General features: G+C 47.0%; 1 protein-coding gene across 2 annotated transcripts in view; it reads right to left on the bottom strand.

Moving 5' to 3' along the window:
• The window catches only part of LOC144754111 (butyrophilin subfamily 1 member A1-like), a 470,572-nt gene that overhangs the window by 413,796 nt on the left and 37,353 nt on the right, over window positions 1-19,423 (bottom strand). For both annotated transcript variants that reach the window (XM_078641678.1, XM_078641677.1), the window contains exon 3: window positions 14,552-14,911. In XM_078641678.1, coding sequence (XP_078497804.1) covers window positions 14,552-14,911 — 360 coding nt within the window. The remainder of the gene's footprint in view (window positions 1-14,551; window positions 14,912-19,423) is intronic.

Below are 19,423 nucleotides of genomic sequence, written 5' to 3'. Positions count from 1 at the left end.
ATACACCTACCTACAGCCATAGCGATCCTGAAATGCAAAGCACACACCAAGGTCACAGATGTCATTTCCCAAGGTAATGACCTGGCAGACCGAACTGCTAAACAGACAGCTCAGACTCCAATTGACATAACAAACTCACAGGTATTACCACTGACAAGGACTATGACAGTCAGGGATCCCTCCAAAGATGTACAAGATATACAGACCCATGCCACTCCAGATGAAATAAAGAAATGGACTGAACAAGGAGGGGTCCAAACTGACCAGGGTTGGATGACTAAAAACAAAAAGACATGGTTCCTCCCAGATTCTATGGTACAGGTGATAATAGAGACAGCACATAGCCCGGCACACTTGGGAGAGAAGGGAATGTTGGATGGCCTGCAGAATATCTGGTTTAACAAACACTTGCGAGCGGCAGCAAAACAGAAAGTGAAGACTTGCATGATTTGTTGCCAATTCAACCCTGGAAAAGGCATCTCAGTGGAACAGGGTGGATTTCATCCCCCTGATCACCCTTTTGAGGTTCTCCAAATGGATTATATCCAAATGGACAGATGTAGAGGTCACAAGTACGTCCTGGTAGTGGTGTGTGCCCTAACCAGATGGACAGAAGCTTACCCCGTCCCAGATTATACTGCAGTTACAACAGCCAAACAGTTGGTGAGGGAGTTCTTCCCGAGATACGGGTTGCCACGTGTCATTTACTCAGAAAATGGCCAGCCCTTCTCCTCTGAGCTCATGAAACAGGTGTCCCTTCTGTTGGGATATACCTGGAAGTTCCATTGTGTAAGGCATCCCCAAGCAGCAGGTTTAGTAGAGAGACATAACCAGACCCTCAAAACAAAATTAGCTAAAATCTGTGCAGAAAAGGGCGTGGATTGGATGGTAGCCTTACCAGTTGCCCTCTTTTACATGCGCATGGTAGCTCATTCTAGAACCGGCCTATCCCCATATGAGGTGGTCTTTGGAAGACCGCCGAATATGTGGGGTACACCAATGCCTAAAAGAATAACTGATGTTGACAGTACTATGCTCACAGATTACCTGGCTTCCTTGATGTCTGCACTACTCTCTTGCCGTTCGCAGGTTGCCGCTGCCTTCCCTGACAACACCCAGGTCGAGGACCATGCCATAGCCCCAGGGGACTGGGTGCTAGTGAGGAACTTCGACCGGACGAGCCCTCTGGACCCCAGGTGGAAGGCACCAAAATTAGTCCTGCTGAGGACGAGGACGGCCATCAAAGTCGAGGGAAGAAAGGGGTGGCTGCATGCCAGTCACTGTAAAAAATACTTTGGGACTACCGGAACATTTGCTAAAAACAAAGACAGTACAGACTTTAAGCCCCCCTTTTTGGAAAAGACTCCCCAGCAAGAGTACACTTCCAAACTTAGATCTAGAAGGTCAGTCGACGTTTGATTGTCTAAGTCCACTCGGTGGTGAAGCGGTTGAACATGATGTCTGACTTGAATAAACTAGTGAACAGTAAAGAACAAAGGACTAATATGAGAGAGAAATACTGCAAGCTATTACACAGCAGATGTAGAGTGTCTCTGATTATTGTAATTTTTATGAGCATTGTGGTAATAAGTATTGGCTGGTTCTTACATGTTCTCTATCCACCTGCTGTCTCACAGAACGCCACCACAGTACACTCACATGTTGAGCTCCCAGTACACTTAGAGAGCAGAGGAAATGAATTTAAGAACAATACTTTCATCACCCTTTTACAACAACATCAACTGGCCATAAACACATCCAACTGCTGGGTGTGCGGTCTTCTTCCCCACACAGTTGCCAAAGGCATGCCTTTCATCACTCTCCCTTTTTCTTATGAAGGCTCTTGTACCGGTTGGTGGGAAACAAACAAAGCTTCCTATATGGCCAATACGGATACAAAAGAGCAGTCTCAGCTCAGATATCACCTATACATTTTATGTTGGCGAGGTGAAAAGAACAGGGCATGTGGTACCCCACTAGAGCAGGAAGCCTATGCTGACCACGGTAACAGATCTAATAAGTTATATTATCAGTATATGGACAGGAGAAAAAGATCCGTTTCACCTGTTTTTGTGGCATCAACGAAAGCCCCTTTTTGTGTCCAAAGTAAAGAAAAGATACGTATGGGTGATAGCATCTGCAATCACACAGTCAATTTGAATGGAACAAACAATACACGGCTTATAGCCGCACAGGGCACCTACTTCATATGTGGGGATAAAGGTTATACATGGCTCCCACAGGGCTGGTCCGGCACTTGTTACATTGCTTTTTTCTCCTTCCCCCCACCTACACTGCCCCTGCGGACTATCATGAAATTGAGCCTCTGACTGTCTATAACAGACGGCGAAGGGGGGTCATAGATACAGAAGATACAGCAGGGCAGGAGGCGGGAGACTTCTTTGCCGGAGTCATTCCATTTTGGGGTCCCATGGTAAACAGCAGGAACGTCCGCCACCTCACACGAGTGGTGCAAAACACGATAGATGCAACAGCAGGTGCCCTCTCTAATCTCACAGCCGAGATGGTCGCGGATAGACTCATGACCCTACAAAATCGCATTGTTTTAGACATCGTTCTGGCTGACCGTGGTGGTGTATGCAGATTGATCTCCACGAGTTGTTGTGTGTTTATTCCAAATAACGCACCTACGGTATACCAAGCCATTGCCAAGCTACACAAGATGTCAAGTCAGCTAGACATGGATAAAGGAGAATGGTCCTTAAGCAGCAGGTTGTGGGGATTAGTATCAACATGGGGATGGAAAGTGTTGACTGTAGTAGGATCAATACTGTTTATCATCTTCAGTTGTTGCCTCTGCATCCAATGCGGCCCGGCCATCTGCGGTCTGTGCGCCACTGCCTGCATTCCCCGTCCACATGTGCAGAGCAGAAAAAATGAAAAGATCATGTTGCAAGAACACATTAACGGCCTGATGAAAATAGAGGTGTATTAGAGGGGTGCGCTTGGGGACAAGGAGGGAATGAAGAAAATTACATATTTATATGTATTCGTGCCCCCACGCGCTACCCTCTCACCATCTGCCATGTTGAATAAAAACCCCTGCATTACTTCACATTCAGAGGCCTTATTTCTCTGTCACCAGGCCCCTCCATGCCAGACCCTGAAAAAGGCACACGTTACATTTCTCTGCAGCACATTAGATATTTTTTTTGAGCAGTCACGGAGAAGAGGCCCAGCCCGGGGTGTCTTAACAGTGTCAAACAAGGGTCGACCTGATAAAGCTGCATTCCGGCCCGAGCAGGAGGCGAGCAGAAGCCCCTCTGCAGAGATAAGGCCCAGTTTTGCTGTCGGCTCTCAGAGATAAGTGGGGCCCATGTCAAGGGAAACCTCCAAGACAGTTACACAAGGGGTGGACAGGAAGGGCCAAACCAACTGCTAGTATGAAGCAGCAACACTTCTACAGATGAGAGCAATCTGCATGCTGCCCCGAGCTAGAGATAAGACCAGACATGCTAGTCACTCTGACACCCAGGGCCCTCCCTGGCCAACAGAAAGGAAACAGCCCTCATGGAGAAGTCTGATAAAGTTACGCAAACAGGCATTGCGAGTTTTAGCTGACCTTGCTGCCCCCTCTATGCACCCACCCACCTATGACTCATTACAGTGAACACCTACATGCTCATATCTTTTTCTTTCCTTCTGCTTGGAGGGCTCCTCCCTATGTATGCAAAGAATGTATAAATATTGTACTCTGTGAATAAAGCTCAGAACCCTCCTGAACCTGCTTGGTAAAGGAGCTCTCCTTTAACTCGAGTTAATGAAATAAAGCCCATTGACTCTAATACCACGGACTCTGTTCCTCATTTATGCTTGACCCTTTTTGATATTTATTTATTTATAGAAATTATGATAGTGTAAATAATTTATTTACGACAGGTGCACCGGTGGCACGCTAAGGACAAGCCCGTCTGCTCCCGTCCCCGCTAAGGACACGCTCAGCGCCAGCCACTATGCTTGTTTTTTCAGGCATCAGAGGTCAACTAAAGGACGCTGCTCGTTCCGTTATACCATTGAGGAACTTCACTCTATTGGTGGGTCAGGCAGAAGTAAGGGGGCCCTTGATTTTGCTCAGTCTACCTTTCCGCTGTCTGATTTTCTTCATACCGGATTATTGGCATGTGGACTACTGAATGTCAGGTCTCTACCTAGGAACTTTATGGAAATTCAGCTGTTGCTGGAACATCATGAACTTGAGATTCTGTTCATGACTGAGACCTGGACCTCTCCCGACTGCGAGATTGATCCAGGCTGGGCTTGCCCTCCTGGCTATAACATTCGCCATAAACATCGCCCGAAAGATAATTTGAATCTGGCCTTTTTTGATGTGAATGTGGTCGCAGGTTTTGAGTTACTTGGCTTCTCTATTAAAAACAAAGAAGGTCAAGTTCTAACTGGGATTATCTGTTATCGTCCTCCTGGGGTGCTCAGTGTACTGCAGCAGCAACTCCTGTTGGAGATGTTGACGGATATGGCGGCCAGTCACCGTCGATTAGTGATCTTGGGGGATTTTTAATCTCTGGTTTAATGGGTCGCTTGACTCCGCCTATTCGAATGTCCTTCAGTCTTGTGAAGGCCTGGGCCTTTTTTAGCAGGTGCCCAAGGCCCCTCATACAGGAGGACATATGCTTGATTTAATTTTCTCAGAGGTTAATCATCTTCTGATTGGGGAAATACTGCCAATGGACTGGACTGACCATTCGCTGATAAAAAATGTTATTAACGGTGCTTCCTATAACTGTCGGGGTACAAATGTTGCCTGTAATTACGTAAGTAGAGACTGGAAGTCCCTCTTGCGTTTGAAGGGCAATGCCCCAATATTCAGGGTAGAGAATTGTTTTTCCCCAGTTAAACCTGTTGACGAGAAATATTTTTCCATTTGCAGTGAGATCAAATCACTCTTGAATGTGGTAGCCCCCCTAAAAAATCATTGTACTAGGGGTAAACCTTCGGCTGCTTGGTTTAATGAAAATCTAAAAAATATGAAACTGGATTGTAAGCATGCTGAAAGGAGATGGAGACGCAGCTACCTTGACATTGATAAGACTATGTGGAAATCTAAGATTACGGGGTATAAGAAAGCGATAAATATGGCTAAGGCGGATTATTTTTCCTACTTGATACTTAAGGCCCCCAACAGTTCGAGAAGTATTTTTAATATCTTAAATAGCCTGACCAGCCCTGATACCTCCCTCCTAAGAGCTCTGAGAAGAACTAGCTAGGTTCTTCCATGAAAAAATTAATACTATTATCAAGGATCTGGGAGGGGGTCAGCATCCCTTGGGGGTGGCGGACTCGGAGATTAGTAGCAGCGACGACGTCGTCTGTGCAGAAGGCGAGGTCCCTAACTGCCTTTCTGAGTTTGTGCCCCTAGGATTGGATGACTTTGACAGGGTGGCCAGTGGTGTCCACTCAGGGTCTCCTCTTGATCCTGTGCCCTATAAAATTTGGAGTGAATTTAAGGCAGAGCTGTTCCGCATTCTTCGACTGATTTATAATCAGTCATTGTCTAGTGGTATGGTCCCGGTACAGTGGAAAGAAGCAGTGATGACACCACTGTTAAAGAAGCCCTCACTTGACCCGGGGTGCCTTAAGAACTTTAGGCCCATCTCCCTCCTGCCTTACCCAGCCAAAGTCGTGGAATGAGTGGTGAGTAGCACTCTTTCCAAGTATTTGGAACAACACAACCTGCTGGAGGAGGTGCAGTTTTGCTTTCGGCCACCCCATAGAACTGAAACTGCTCTGGTGACCGTGATGGACGGACTTCGGACGTGGGCAGACGGGGGGCAGGCAGCGGTGCTAGTTCTGCTTGACCTGTCTGCCGCGTTTGACACGGTCAACCATGGGATCCTGCTGAAGAGATTGAGTGAGGTTGCGGTGAGGGGAACAGCCCTGAGACGGTACGGTCATTCTTAGGGTATAGACAGCAAGCGGTACCCCTCCCCCTTTTCAATCTACCTACTCAAATATCTCACATGGCGTACCACAGGGCTCGGCTATCAGCCCTATTTTATTTAACATCTACATGAAACCTCTGTCATCAAAAAGCATTACATTAACATCATTAATTATGCCGATGACACACAATTGATTTTCTCCCTTGAGGGAGATCAATCAATATCGACAGTGTTTCACAATTGCCTGCGTGATACAGCCTTTTGGCTGAAGGAGAACTCGCTGGAATTTAATGCAGATAAAACAGAGGTGCTCTACTGTCCGAGGGACAGAATTCCGTCTGCCTTACCTTGCAACTTCTGGCCGGCCACCACCTCGACCATGGTTCAACTAGTAAAGAAGGTTCGTAATCTTGGCATCTTGTTTGATTCCAAACTTACTCTTGAATCTCAGGTCATGCTAACGGTGACCTGTTGCCTGGCTATTATTAGGTCTCTGCGGAAGATCCTTCATCTGCTTCCATCTCACTCTCGGGCTTTGATAGTTCGGAGCACCATGCTTAGCAGGCTTGATTACTGTAACGCTTTGTTTCTTGAGTCTCCTACATTTTTGCTTGAAAGGTTGCAGAGGATCCAGTCTACAGCTGACAAATTGGCCTTGGGGTGGCCTAGAAGATCTGCCTCTTCAGTGGCTATGGCAGAACTACACTGGCTTCCGCTTAGACAGAGAGTCCAGTTCAAGTCTCTCTGCATAGTGTTCAAAGCTCTGCATAGGGTGGGTGCTGTGTCTATGCAGAGAAAGTTCGAGTGGTATGCGCCTGCGAGATGCCTCCGCTCCTCTGCGGTAAAACTCGTCATAATGCCGAGATTTAGGAAAGTCAGGGCAGGTGGTCGAACCTTTGGGTACGCTGCTGCCAAACTTTGGAACCAACTCCCTTTGGAGCTAAGACAAGTTAGTGATCTGTGTGTCTTTAGAAGGAGACTCAAAACCTGGTTGTTTCCTAAAACTTAGTTGGCTGTTTGGTCCCTGCTCATTTTTGTGTCCCTCCTTATTTCGAGTCAACAGCACCAGGATGCCTTTTTGGTGATAGTGCGCTTTATAAGTTAAATAAATAAAATAAACTTGCCACACTCCCAGGATGGTAGAGATGGAGCCTCTCACCGCCTGTGGTTATTCATCACCTTTCATTACCTGACATTCTGCTGGACTGGCTGCTCGTCACCAAATTGATGTAATGGTAAGTTCCAGAGCAGTCCAAGGTATTCTTTAAAGACGTTTTATGGCAACTTACCTGAATGCTACATTCCCTCAGCCAGCCAGAGTACTAATTGTTTTGATTAGAACTCCCACATCTCATAACAAAGCGATAGAATATTACATGAACACTATTCCACAAGTCGTAAAACATAATAGCCAGTAAATTAAAGACTTCCTGCATACTATTCATCCGTCGGCCAATCAATTGCACATCTACTATCTAGCTTGTGGTAACAGGAAGTATTATGTATTATTTTGCTGGCCCTCAGGTAAATAGCAAAGATTATGTGCTATTTGGCTTCTGGCCGGGTAAATAGCCACTCCCTTATAGAATGGGTGCATGACTAAAGGCAACATTTGTAGGCCTAATCATAGTGATAATGTGAAGAAAGACATGGTGACTTCACAGGGTAATTACAATGTCCATAATGATTGTAGCCTTCAAACCATAAGAATTGACTTGTTTGACAAACCATTGCAGGTCAATTGTTTGTTGTACTCCTGCTGTTTCCATGCATACTTTTAAAATTGTCTTTGAATGATTTCATTAATTGTTTTAAATTGGCTTATGTTTGAGTTCTCACAGGGCGTGCCCTTGATTGGAAATGATGTGATGGGGGTAGCCTTGGTCCTCTGTTTTCCACTATCCAGCAACAGTGTTTCTTGAATACATTTACTTTAAAAGTAAAAGGATTTTCTTTATAGGAAATATGTTTCAACAAAGATAATGGCGAGACCTGTGCCATCTCCCTGATGAAACATCGGCAGTGCAGTTGGCATGCTTTGCACAGCGTATGACGCCCTGATGATGCACTGCTTCAGCTTGGTGGATCTTTAGTAGGCCTGCTATAGGATACAAAGCACAGTCGAGGTTCACATAACTTCCAGTACAACACAGATCTGCCAGATTGAAACTTGACGAGGACGTGTTTTGTTGTGTTCTGTCCAACCTTGCCAAGTACTATTCATCAAGAGTTATACTAACATTTTAGTGTGGTGGTCTGCATCGCCATATAGCCCCCATTGACCAAATGGCGCTCTTGTAGTGGGGGTTCGCCCAGGAGGAACCACTTAACTCCATTCGAAGGCCGTGGAGGTGAACGGACAAGATGGCAGCGATAGTTTGATGAGGAGCGTGGAAGCCGAGTCAGCGACCAAGAGGGCCGCGAGTGCAGGTGTGGACGCGTGGAAGGAGAAGCAAAAGGATCGGCTTAATGGTGGTGGAGCTCGGGGCACACTGTCTGCTGCAAGCAAGGAGCAGGGCTGGAGATTGAGTGCAGCGGCCCACTGAAAGCTCTTTAGCGGAGGACCAGCACTGACCGAGGCCTCCTGATTGCTCCTAGGAAGCAGACTTTCAGGCACAAGGGAGAGGAGATCTTGTTGGCCCGAGCGGGAGCAGAGGAGTTCCCAACTGTCACAGGTGGTGCAGAGTGGACCCAGAAGAGTGTCCAGGCTGGAAGCCAGATGACACAAATGGCAATGCAGAGACTGGCCCACGGAAAAGTTCACTTGAACGCAGAACAGGGGTCATAGCGCTTCCGTGAGCAGGAAAGAACAATAAGGCTGCATAGAAGCTGAAGGTAGAGGGTGGACGACATGGGGGCTGCCTGGGGGTTGCACCCAGCGGAGAGGAGGTGAAAGGCCGGGACGCAATTGATGATCCCTTGATCAGGGTCGGGGCACTGTGAGGGACTTGGCGGATCCTCTGGAGCAGAGCTATCTCCGCAGCAAGCTGAAAGGTGCGCAAGAGGCAGCCAAGGAGTGGAGGCGAGAGCGGTGAGACCCACATTCTGGGTGCCTGTTAGGAAGCGGGCTATCTCGGGCCCGGGTCTGGTCCTGGAGGTGGAAGAGAGGGTTGCGGACCATCTGCAGTGGGCCCTAGGGGCGAAGGGAGAGGAAGGCCTAGTCTAGACGCTGCTGAAAGTTATCTCAAACAGGTCATCGGGATCGCAGCAGAGCTGGGCCCTCCCTCATGCCTTATAAACTCATTGAATCAACTGAAGTCGCAGAGGAACTGTAAGCAAACTTCATACAACCAACGGACTGGACAAGGATCTGACCTAGGGAGCGGGGTTTAGCTAAAGCAGTAAACAATAGCTCTCCTACCAGTCCTACCCAGTAATCAGACCTACCTGGAGCCAAGTGCTTTGAAATATCTAACTTCGAAAGGCCCCAACGCTGGAGGAGAGCATGGCCTCAGCATAGTTAAAGAAGGGCAGGAATATTAAGGAAATGCTGAGTAAACTCCGAACGTCGAGCGTGAGTGAGGAGAAGGCCTCACCCCCCGCATTCATGGGCCATGACTCAGCCAATGCTGAAGAACCGGCCGGTCACCCGTTCCTTTATGGAAACTCAAGGCCCTCAAGAGAGAATTCGCAAAAGAACTGAAATATGTTTGAGAGATGTGGATGCAATGGGAGAATGAGTGGATAGCATTGAGGAGCACAAGACGTCCTGGGACGAAGAGGTGGAGCAGCTACAACAAGAGGTACTATGGCTAGAGGAGCGGCAAATCGATCTTCAGGTGCATACCGAAGATTATGCGCCTGAAGGAACTGCCTTTGACGCTCCCATTGCGGTGCCTTTTTTCAGATGCAACACGATGGGACCGCCAAAGAACTGCACCCCTATGTAAAAAAAAGTCATACTCTGGCGGGTGGTTTTTAATGACTTTGGCAGTCTCACAGTGGGGTGGCAGCATGGCGGCCTTGATCCAAGACCGTCAAAGTCATAATATGGTCCTTACTGTTCGGAGACACTGAGGAATGTCATGATTTTACCATGCTGCAGCTCAGCTGCAGTGGTAAGTAGAGGTGTAAAGTTATGTAGATTGTGAAACAGGGGGCAAGTTAGTAGGAACATTTTTAGAGAAGGATCTTCAAGTAATATGTGCATGGGAGAAAGCTGAATAAGAGTTGGGTATTGTCATTGGCACCTGTGGATGATTGCAGGGAGGTTTCAGAATGCAGTCTCTGCAGATCATGTCTGTCACTGTAACCAGAGACAAGAGGCACTGAATCCCGGTTGGCACAAGGAACATAGTGACTTGTGTATACAGAGTGCTATGAATTCCCACTCAAGACTGAAAGCTCTTAGAGTTTCTTCTTGCTCAAATTTGTGTAATTTCTGACATTTTCTGTTTCCGTGGACTTCATTGCTTGGTTTTACTTGCGCAAAAGTGTCACAAAAAAGTCACACATTTAGTCATTGAATGTCTCCTAATTACAAAGAAACAATGAAAATGTATTTAAAGTGACATATTCCATTATGGATCTATTTAATATCAATTAAACTATCCAGGTAGAATTTCCTGCAAGAGGAGAAATCCTATAAGCCGTCAGGACAAAGCAATTCCCTATAACTTCCTTTTGTGGTGGTGATGGCGGAGCTAAAGAGCAGACTAAAAATATAGTGCTTTTAGAAGGGTTTTTGCGCAAACACTGGTTGATATTTGGAGCATTTGGGCATGGAAAGGTGACCTGGAGGTGTTTTGTCTAGGGGTTGAGCTTTTAGAAGGGTGTCTTTTGTCACAGGGTCTCCTTTCTTTTCTTCTGTTTTTCTTTTCTTCTTCATTTTTCGTTGACAGTGTCATTTCACGTGTATCAGTTCGACATGAATCCCGTATGACCACTTTGTAATATGAAGTCGTATGATTTTGTTGACTTTAATTAACGTTGTTATTTACATAAAAACTGACTGCTCCCTATAACATGGGTTCTATGGAATTAAATACATGTTTTATTGATTCTGTTTGCAGATTAAGCCCCGGAAGAAGGGCCCTAGGCCCGAAATGCATTGGGCAGTCCTACAAAAAGATTTGTTCATCACGAACGAGTGATGTATTGTAAGAATGTATTCTTCTTGATGCTTATAAAATCAAAAGATAACGTTTTTGGTTTAAATGGACATTATGTAGCAGCAATTTAATGTGTTTCTTTTTGTTTATTGAGTGTATAATTGTCAAGTTGTGATACCGCCATTCGGGAAGGTAGGCTACAGTGCGCAGAGGTCAAGTGGAAACACTTGAAATATTTTTGGTTGGAGCTAAAGAGCAGACCTCTAAAAAAGAGTGTCAATTAAGGCTACACAACAATCTGTACAACAATAGCATTTGTCAAATATGATAACTCTATTGGGGCAAGGTATGGGCTTTGCAGGCCCTCTCCGCCTGCTATGGTGAGCAGGCAGACTGTAGGCACAATCAGAGGTCACCAAGAGCATTTGAAGGGAAGATATAATGAAAATCTAAGGTTTTAATCCTGTAAGTTGACGTCATTCCATGCATGCAACCTTAGGCACTGAGCTCTCTGGCTACCCTGCTATTCCTATATTGTCATATCTACTAAAGTTATAAAGTGCAGAATGACTAACAGCCTGCTGTAGCTTAGAGCAAATTGTTGATGGGTGAAGTGTGTCCCCAGGAGAGGAAACACTCCTGACTGTATGTAACCCAAGAAACATTCTTTTCTCTAATTTGGGATTGGCAGATAGACAAAGAATGGGGTGTGGCCAAAGAATTGGCAAGTCAGAACACACAACCTGATTGTTAAAGACACATGCATCCTCATCAACAGATAAGCAACACCGGGGGCGCAGCATCCATTGCGCAGATGGCTCTCTGAACCTTAGATGAAGCATGAACCATCGGGTAGTGGGCACTGGAACTATAGGAAACACTTTCCACCACTCATAAGGAATCACTGTATGCAAGAGATAAACCAGAACAAATGCGTCAGTTACAGGCAACATCCACTGTGGTACCCAACGAAGCGGGAACAAGAGGCTACTCACACAGGAAGTATAAGAAACACATCAAACACTCATAATGACTGCATAGTGCATATTTTATGCAACTTTGTTTTATGTAAACCACACTACTACCAATTTGATTTCACGAGTGCTCTAGAAACGAACGAATAAATAACTAATAGCATTGACAGAGGAAGCCTAGGAAGCACTTCTACCACTCAAAACAACTCCAGAGAGCCACAGGATGAAATAGGGAAAGGGGAGGTCTGTCAAAGGCTCATTCAGAAAGATTTCTACTGCTCACAGTCACTCATATGTGGGTGGAATTAACAGAACCAAACAGTCACTAAGAAAGACACTCCAGAAAGCACGTGTTCACCAAAATCTACCTCCATAACAAAGCAACGACAAAGTTACACACGTTGGAGGCAAGGGGTAATGTCAAGTGTATTCCATGGAGCAACACTACGGTAGGACCAGGTTTTCAGTGTATGCCAGGTTTATGGCTAGGTGAGTCATTTTTTAATGTTGATTACCAATATTGCACACAAATACAGGAAGTCTCCCATACCTTGCAAAATACTCATACAGAGTGTATACTAAGTTTCTAAATAGCTTGATTTCAAAATGCCTCTTTTTCACCTATCTGTTTTTCTAATGGGGGCTGGGTCAATTTCTTTGTTAGGGCGCTGGGGCTCCACCCCGGCCCTAATTCACATCCCAAAGTAAAACATTACGATATGCCAGCATGCAGATGAAACATGATTTTTTAAATCTTTATTGTCAGTGACTGGTTTAGATTTGAATCATTCCATCGCTTGGTAACTTTCCCAATTAAAAATGACTGGTCGAGGGACCTGGGGGCATATTACCAAGGGGGGGCGATAGGCCACTAATCGCCGGTTTAGCGGCCGTTTTTGGCCGCTGAGCGGCGATAATTCTATCGCTCTATTAACAAGCTGTCGCTAACCGATGTTAGCGACAGTTTTTAGGCGATAGCGAGCGCTTTGGGGCCCGCTTTGCATGTCAGCGATATTTATCGCTAATGACATGCAAAGTGGGCGTACTCAACCTGTTAGCAATTGAAAGCAGTCGTTAACGTCGCTATCGCCTATTAGCAAGGCAGGCGTAGCGATGGAAATATTCCCACTATCGCCAAAAACTAACGCCTGCTCAGACCAGTTCTTAGCCATGTTATCCAATGGGAGGTGGATAACATGGCTAAGAGCATTTCGTCCCTAATGCGTGAATATCGCTGTATTCTCAGCGATATTCACACATTTTGCCGCTATCGCTGGATATTTTAGCACATTGGAGAAAAACGTTGCTAATAGCATGTTTTCTCCGCTAACATATCCAGCGATAGGCAGCGATAAAAAAATCGCTGCTAAGCCTATTTAGCGAAAAATATCGCTACTTGTTGGTAATATGCCCCAATGTGCTTTGTCCATGTGACAACGTCTCCCAGCAATCTATCGTTCACATGGTATTATTTTGTAAGTACTATGTTAAAGAACGTGTAAGGTGGATTGAGCTGTATTTGAAGCGTGGTGCATGGCGGCGATACCGCCCAGCTTATTTATTTCTGCAACAACTGGATAATGAATATTGCACTGTAATTATGACCGGTCTTTTAAAGAGCATATTGAAGAAGCTGAACGTAATAACGTGTTAGCCATAGTAGGGAAAGAGACAAGTGCTACTTTAGTATGGAATATTTTTTATTAATATTGCAGATGTATAGTTTTATTCTTTGTATAGAATGACGTTCTTAATGATGACTCTGTATGAATTTGACTATTTTAATTGCTGCTTTTATGATTTTATATTTCTGCTAAAATCGAATAAAACATTCTTTGAATTGAATTGACTCTCATCTTTCTAGCTGAGGAACAGCCAGGCACAGTAAGTGGAGAAGTGTGGCTCTCTGGTTAGAGGAGGCAGACCTGGAAGCAGAGGTCAGCCCGGGACCAGGGTTCAATTCCCGGCTCGGCGGGGTCTTGAGTCCTAAAATGTCCATGGACTCGACAATTCTCGCTCCGGTGCCTACTCGATTCACAGGTTCACACTCTGCGACTCTGGGCAATAGCTTGCTTAATCTCCACAACGGCCCCTCACAGCAGGATGCCTGGCTTTCACCTTGCGGATACCCTGCCGGGGTTATCTCACAGGGGAATACCAGGACGGGTTCCCTAAGCAAGCGCTTAGAAACCGCTTGGTGATTTGCGCTATATAAATTCCTGTACATTTACAGTAAAGTAACACAAACCAAAGTGTGTACGTATGGCGCTCTAAAATATGGACACAGAATGAAGCAGCAAGAAGTGGTCTGTGACAAAGAAGTTCTTCCAAATAGAGTTAGTTCATAAGAGGTGCCACAATCACTCTTTAACATACTTTCCAGTACTATATACCCATGGAAGGTTATGGTGGAATCAAGAGAGATGCTCTGAATTGTCACATTGAGCTATAACAAAACCAATACTAAGCATAATTCAAGAGTTGAAGTGGCGAAATTCTTGCCAATGTTAAGTGTGAAGATTATCACAACACTTTTCCCATTCTGTACATTTTACTTTCAAATCGTATAGCATTACAAACATGCAAATTAATCCGCATGGACACTAACCTGCTACCTGTATCTCAAATTCCGCAAAGGTTTCAAAATCCGGGGTTGTAGATTGAAAGGCGCACCTGTATCGTCCGGCATCGGAGCGGGTGAGATTGGTCAATGACACGGCCACTCCTCCATTTGCAATGTCTTTTTTGATCATTTTTGTCCTCCCTTTATACTGCTCATATGGCTTATCAGCATTTTCCTTCCCATTGTCATACAGATGCACAAGGGCATCTTGATGTTCCCAGTAGACTTCCATTTCCACTGCACTAACAGGGGGGTTGAGATGGCAGGAAAGTATGGTCTCCCCACCAACAATGTCACAAATGGGCTGGCTGGGTCCAACCGCCTCCACAGACTGCACAGCTGCACCTGTCAAGGAAAACAGAAGATAACAACTTTCAGCACAAATGATAAAGCAGATGTGGTTCTGCTCACAAGGTGCACACTGGAAGGAACCAGCCCAGGCATGTTTTATTCTGTAAGGGTTTTAGTTTCTACTCTTACAAATCTAAGCTAAATTCCTATTTTCTTTCACGTTAATAGGTCTTGTTATAGGCAGATTGTGTCATTGAACGCACCAATGTGTGTCCTGAACCTTCAACAACCAAATGAAATGTATCGGTTGATCTACTCTTCACCTGAGTGGTAATTCTTTAAAACGGTGGTATCATTATACAACAGGTAGCAGTGCAATATCGCCCAAGCAGGAAGGAGACACCATTTTCCGCCACTGGCAGTGGTGAGCATTGCCATAGTGACACTCCAATGGCAATCCACATTTGTATATCGACTTTCCCTATATAAATGGCTTTCTACCCCTGCCTTCCACAGGCGCATTCATTCGCCACAAAATCCGAGTACGGGAAAGGAATGCACACAATATAACCAGACATTAAGGCCAGATGTACAAAGCGTTTCCATCACCCTTGCATCCCACATGGCGACATAGGGCAAGGCAAATTCTTATTTGGGATTTACAAGGCAAGGGCAAAAATGTGTGGGCTTGTAAAGCTTTACAAAGAAATGTAACACAATGCAGCAGATTTAGCTGTGTTGCATTATATTTTGAGTTTTAGGCGTTTAATGCATGGAGCATGACCCATCCATGGATTTCACGCAATTCCAGATTTACTAAGTGTTAAAAATTGATTGTTCGTTGACTGGGGGTGTAACCCTCAGTCAAACAGCAACCACAATCCGAGTCAGGGTAAGGGTCAGGCAACCCTAAATTAACTTTTGCCCACCCTCTGGTAGCCTGACACAAAACAATAAGGCTTAACTTAGAGGCACTATGTAAAGTATTTGAGCAAAACTTCAAACAGTAAAACAGTGAAAACACAACACACAAAAAATCCACACCAGGTTAGAAAAATCAAACTCAATTTAATAGATAAAACAAGATCAAAACAAAAAAAAATACAATAAATAGAACTTGAGTGTTGGACTCGGCCCTTTTCCGCCAAAATCTTTCGCTTTTCGCCCCCCTAATGTAGGATGTCTCCCCCATGGTAAAGGTTACTGAATAGGCCATGTGTGGTGTGAGACGCCATGTTAATGTGTAATGTCATTCAATGGCGTGAGCACTTGTCAATTCCCCCCATTGTGTAAAATGTACCCTGTTGAAATGCTGTATCTGTAATGGCTACCATGGCTGTGCGTTGTGCCACCTGACCGCAGGAGGTTAGCAGTCTAGTCGTTAGGTACCCAGCCACCCCAGAATTTGGAGGAAAAGCCTGGCACCCAGGGTGCTCTACTCCTCCCCCTGAACCAGGTTAAACCAGTTTGCCACAGAATTCTAGAAGATTCTGGCACTGTCTGGGAGGTGGGGTGAGGAGGGTATAAGTAAGGGGGATGTGCCACCATGCGCAGAGACAGAGCTGGGACAGGAATGCGAGGCACCCGCTGCATGGGATACCGCCACTTGGGCCTGTGTGCTGGGCCCTGCACCCATCTAGGACCCCCATACTGTCCCAGGTCTTGTGAGCCTCACTTCAGGAGTTCAGGCTACCGTCTAGGAGGAGGGCCACGCTGCAGTGGGGGTGGTGAAAGCCTACCACCCTGCTTTGATGTTGCCCCCACTAACTGCTGACCTGGCCCAGTAGTGCCTAATGCTCTGTCTCCTGGGCCCCTGAAGAAGGAGGGCCCCCCTAGGTCCCTGGAGCTGCCGGGACCCTGATCCACGCTAGCGCTGCGCAAAGAAGCACCTGGAAGGGAAGGAGCGCCTTGGACCCCCCCCCCAGGAGGTGAGTAGAGTTACCCTGGGACCCCTGGGCTTGGTGTTGGGACTGTCCGCCCCCCTGCGCTGTGCTGCAGAAGTACTGCCTGGCCCTGGATGAGTGCTGCCTGCTAAGCGCTGTAATCTAGAAGGGCTGTATGAGGAGGATTGTGCCCCCAAGGAGCTGTGCTGAGAAGAAGCGCTGTGTGCTGACTAGCGCTGCAAAGCTGGACAAGGCTGCCTTTGTGCCCCACGTGGTGTTAAGCTAAACACTGTTGCCCCTGTGACTGTTGTGGCCCCCGAGGTGCTATAATTGACCAGCGTTGGTCTGGCCACGTTTTGGCGCGCTTTTGAGCCTTATGAAGCTGGCGGGTTCTTAACCCGTGTTATGAATCATTAATAAAAGGGAGCATACCCCTTAATGCCGCCGATCTCACCGCCGCAGCCCGGGGAGTGTTGGCACTGCCTCGCGCCGGTTGTAAGCTGCTGTTATCACCGCCGCGGCCGGGCGCTACATTGGAGAGTTCCCCGCTGCTGTGGGTATCGTCGCGGCGGCCCCCGGTACCAGAAGAGGGCCGCCGGAATCAGGAGTAGGCCGCCAGAGGCCTAGGAAGCCAGAGAGGGCAGCATCATGGGGCTGGGGCGCTGGTGACGTCACTGGCCGCGCCCCCAGCCCACCGCGCACGGATTGGCCAGAGCCGCCGCGCTCCCAAAAAGGCCGCGAAGCGATTGGCTGCCGGCCGGGCAGCCAGGAGAGGCTGCCGGAAGCAGGGAGAGGCCTCGCAGAGGCTGCTTGGGAAGCCCTGTGTCCCTGTGAGGAAGAGGGGCCCGGGTGAAGTTGAGGGAGGCACGGTTGGCGGCAGGGCTCCCAGTGAGAGGAGGAGAGCCCTGCCCGAGTATAGGATCTGCCCAAGCCCTCCTGGGAAGGCCGGAGGGGCGCCTCTGTCTGCCGGGCCCTCAGGAGTTAAGGAGAGCCCCGGGTGCTGGAACAGGCAGCCCAGAGTCCGGATATGCCACCCCAAGTTCCTGGTGATTGGGGTGTGGCAGAGTTGGGTTGGGGAGTGTGTTGGGGTATTTGGTCGGTGCCCGCCCCCAAATCCCAGGCTGACTCTCCAGGTGCCCCGTCTGGCAGCGGGCACCTGCAACGAAGGGCCAGGCTATACAGGAGGAGACTGTTTCCGTGACCCCTGTGGGAGACCCCTAAAGTACATTGTGACAGAAGAGGCTCAGAGTGTTGAGGAGCCACTGTTGGGAGGGGACATTGAATCTGGAGACCCCCCCTTCGGGACTGCGCAGTGGCACCGACTAGATCACCCGCTCACGGGGGCAGTTTTCCTGGATGTCCCCAGACCAGGGTTTTGTTGAGGGATCCACTCTAACAGGGTGATGTGGAGCTCATAGTGAGGCTCCCTGTCGTGGGTTTGCTTATGTTACTGCGCCCCTGCTCATGAGTAGTTGAGCCTAGTGTGGAGGCGTGCTATACCATTCTTATAGGCACTGTGATTCCTGCCCAATGATAAGGCTCATGTCTGATGCCCATAGGTCCCTCTACTTCTGTTGTAGGCCTGATGTCAATGGTTTGCACCTAATGTTTTATTTGATGGTGCACTTACCTGCCCCATTTTAAATGTGATGATGCCCCCAGGGGACCTCTGAAAGTTGCTGGTGGTTACCCTATGTTATTGATTCCACTGAGGTTCCAGGTTGCTATTGAGGCCTAGGCCTGATGTAATGTTGTACGCTCAATGTTCCTTTGGTTGCAGGGGATGCTGATGCCATGCATGAGGTGCCTTCATGCCTAATGTTTATTGTAGGCTGGATATCCTGCTAAAGGTTTCACGGTCCCTGATTGATGGGTTTCTTGCTATGTGTTGAGGCCTAATGTTTCCTTTTACGCTAATGCCTACTGCCGAGGATTAAGGCCTGCATTTTCCCTGCAGCTTTGACTCTGCTGTGTCATGCCTAATGTTTCTTTCCCTCACGTTATACTGCTAATGTTTCATGCCAAGTGATAATGTTAATTTTATTTCAGCTGGACACTAATGGACTTCCGTAACACTTTTTTCTAACTTCTCCCATTTTTCCTTGTAAATAACCCCCCGGTATACTTTGCTCTGGCGCCAGTTGGCGCCCCCTTGTGATTACTGCTATTGTTGTGTTTTACCTTTGCAGGTTGTAGACAATACAAAACGCATTCTTTTTCCAACCAGAAGCGGTGTTGTGCCTCTTTTGTAGTGTGCCTGGTGCCTCGTCTGTGGGTACTGCGTGAATGCTTTACACATGTCCTCTGAAGTTTGGCCTGCCCGCTCTGCTTCATGCTACCCCCTGTAGAATTGGCAACCCCATTTCTAACATTGAGTAATTAATTTTTTTTTAAATAAACTGCAAAATTGTGCTGAGGAGCAATAAGCTGGTCATGTCAGACCGAAACAAAGTCAAGAGTTCAGACTGGCTGTGGAGGGAGCACGGGCCGGATGCAGCGCCCCAGTGAGACCTGCTGAACAAAAGTACCTTAATCCTTGCATTGCATCGGCAAGGATGCGGTGCAGTCATGCGATATGTCTGTGTTCCCTGTGCAGGTGGGGTGATGCCTCAATTTTCTTCATGCATGAACGGTGATGTGAAAGGTTTAGAAGGCAATGCTAAGGTTCTGAGATGTGACAGTT

This window comes from Lissotriton helveticus, chromosome 5_1, assembly GCF_964261635.1.
Source record: "Lissotriton helveticus chromosome 5_1, aLisHel1.1, whole genome shotgun sequence".
NCBI classification, from domain to species: domain Eukaryota; kingdom Metazoa; phylum Chordata; class Amphibia; order Caudata; family Salamandridae; genus Lissotriton; species Lissotriton helveticus.
Note: the sequence above shows the minus strand (reverse complement) of the source record. Positions and strands in the feature narration are given on the sequence as shown.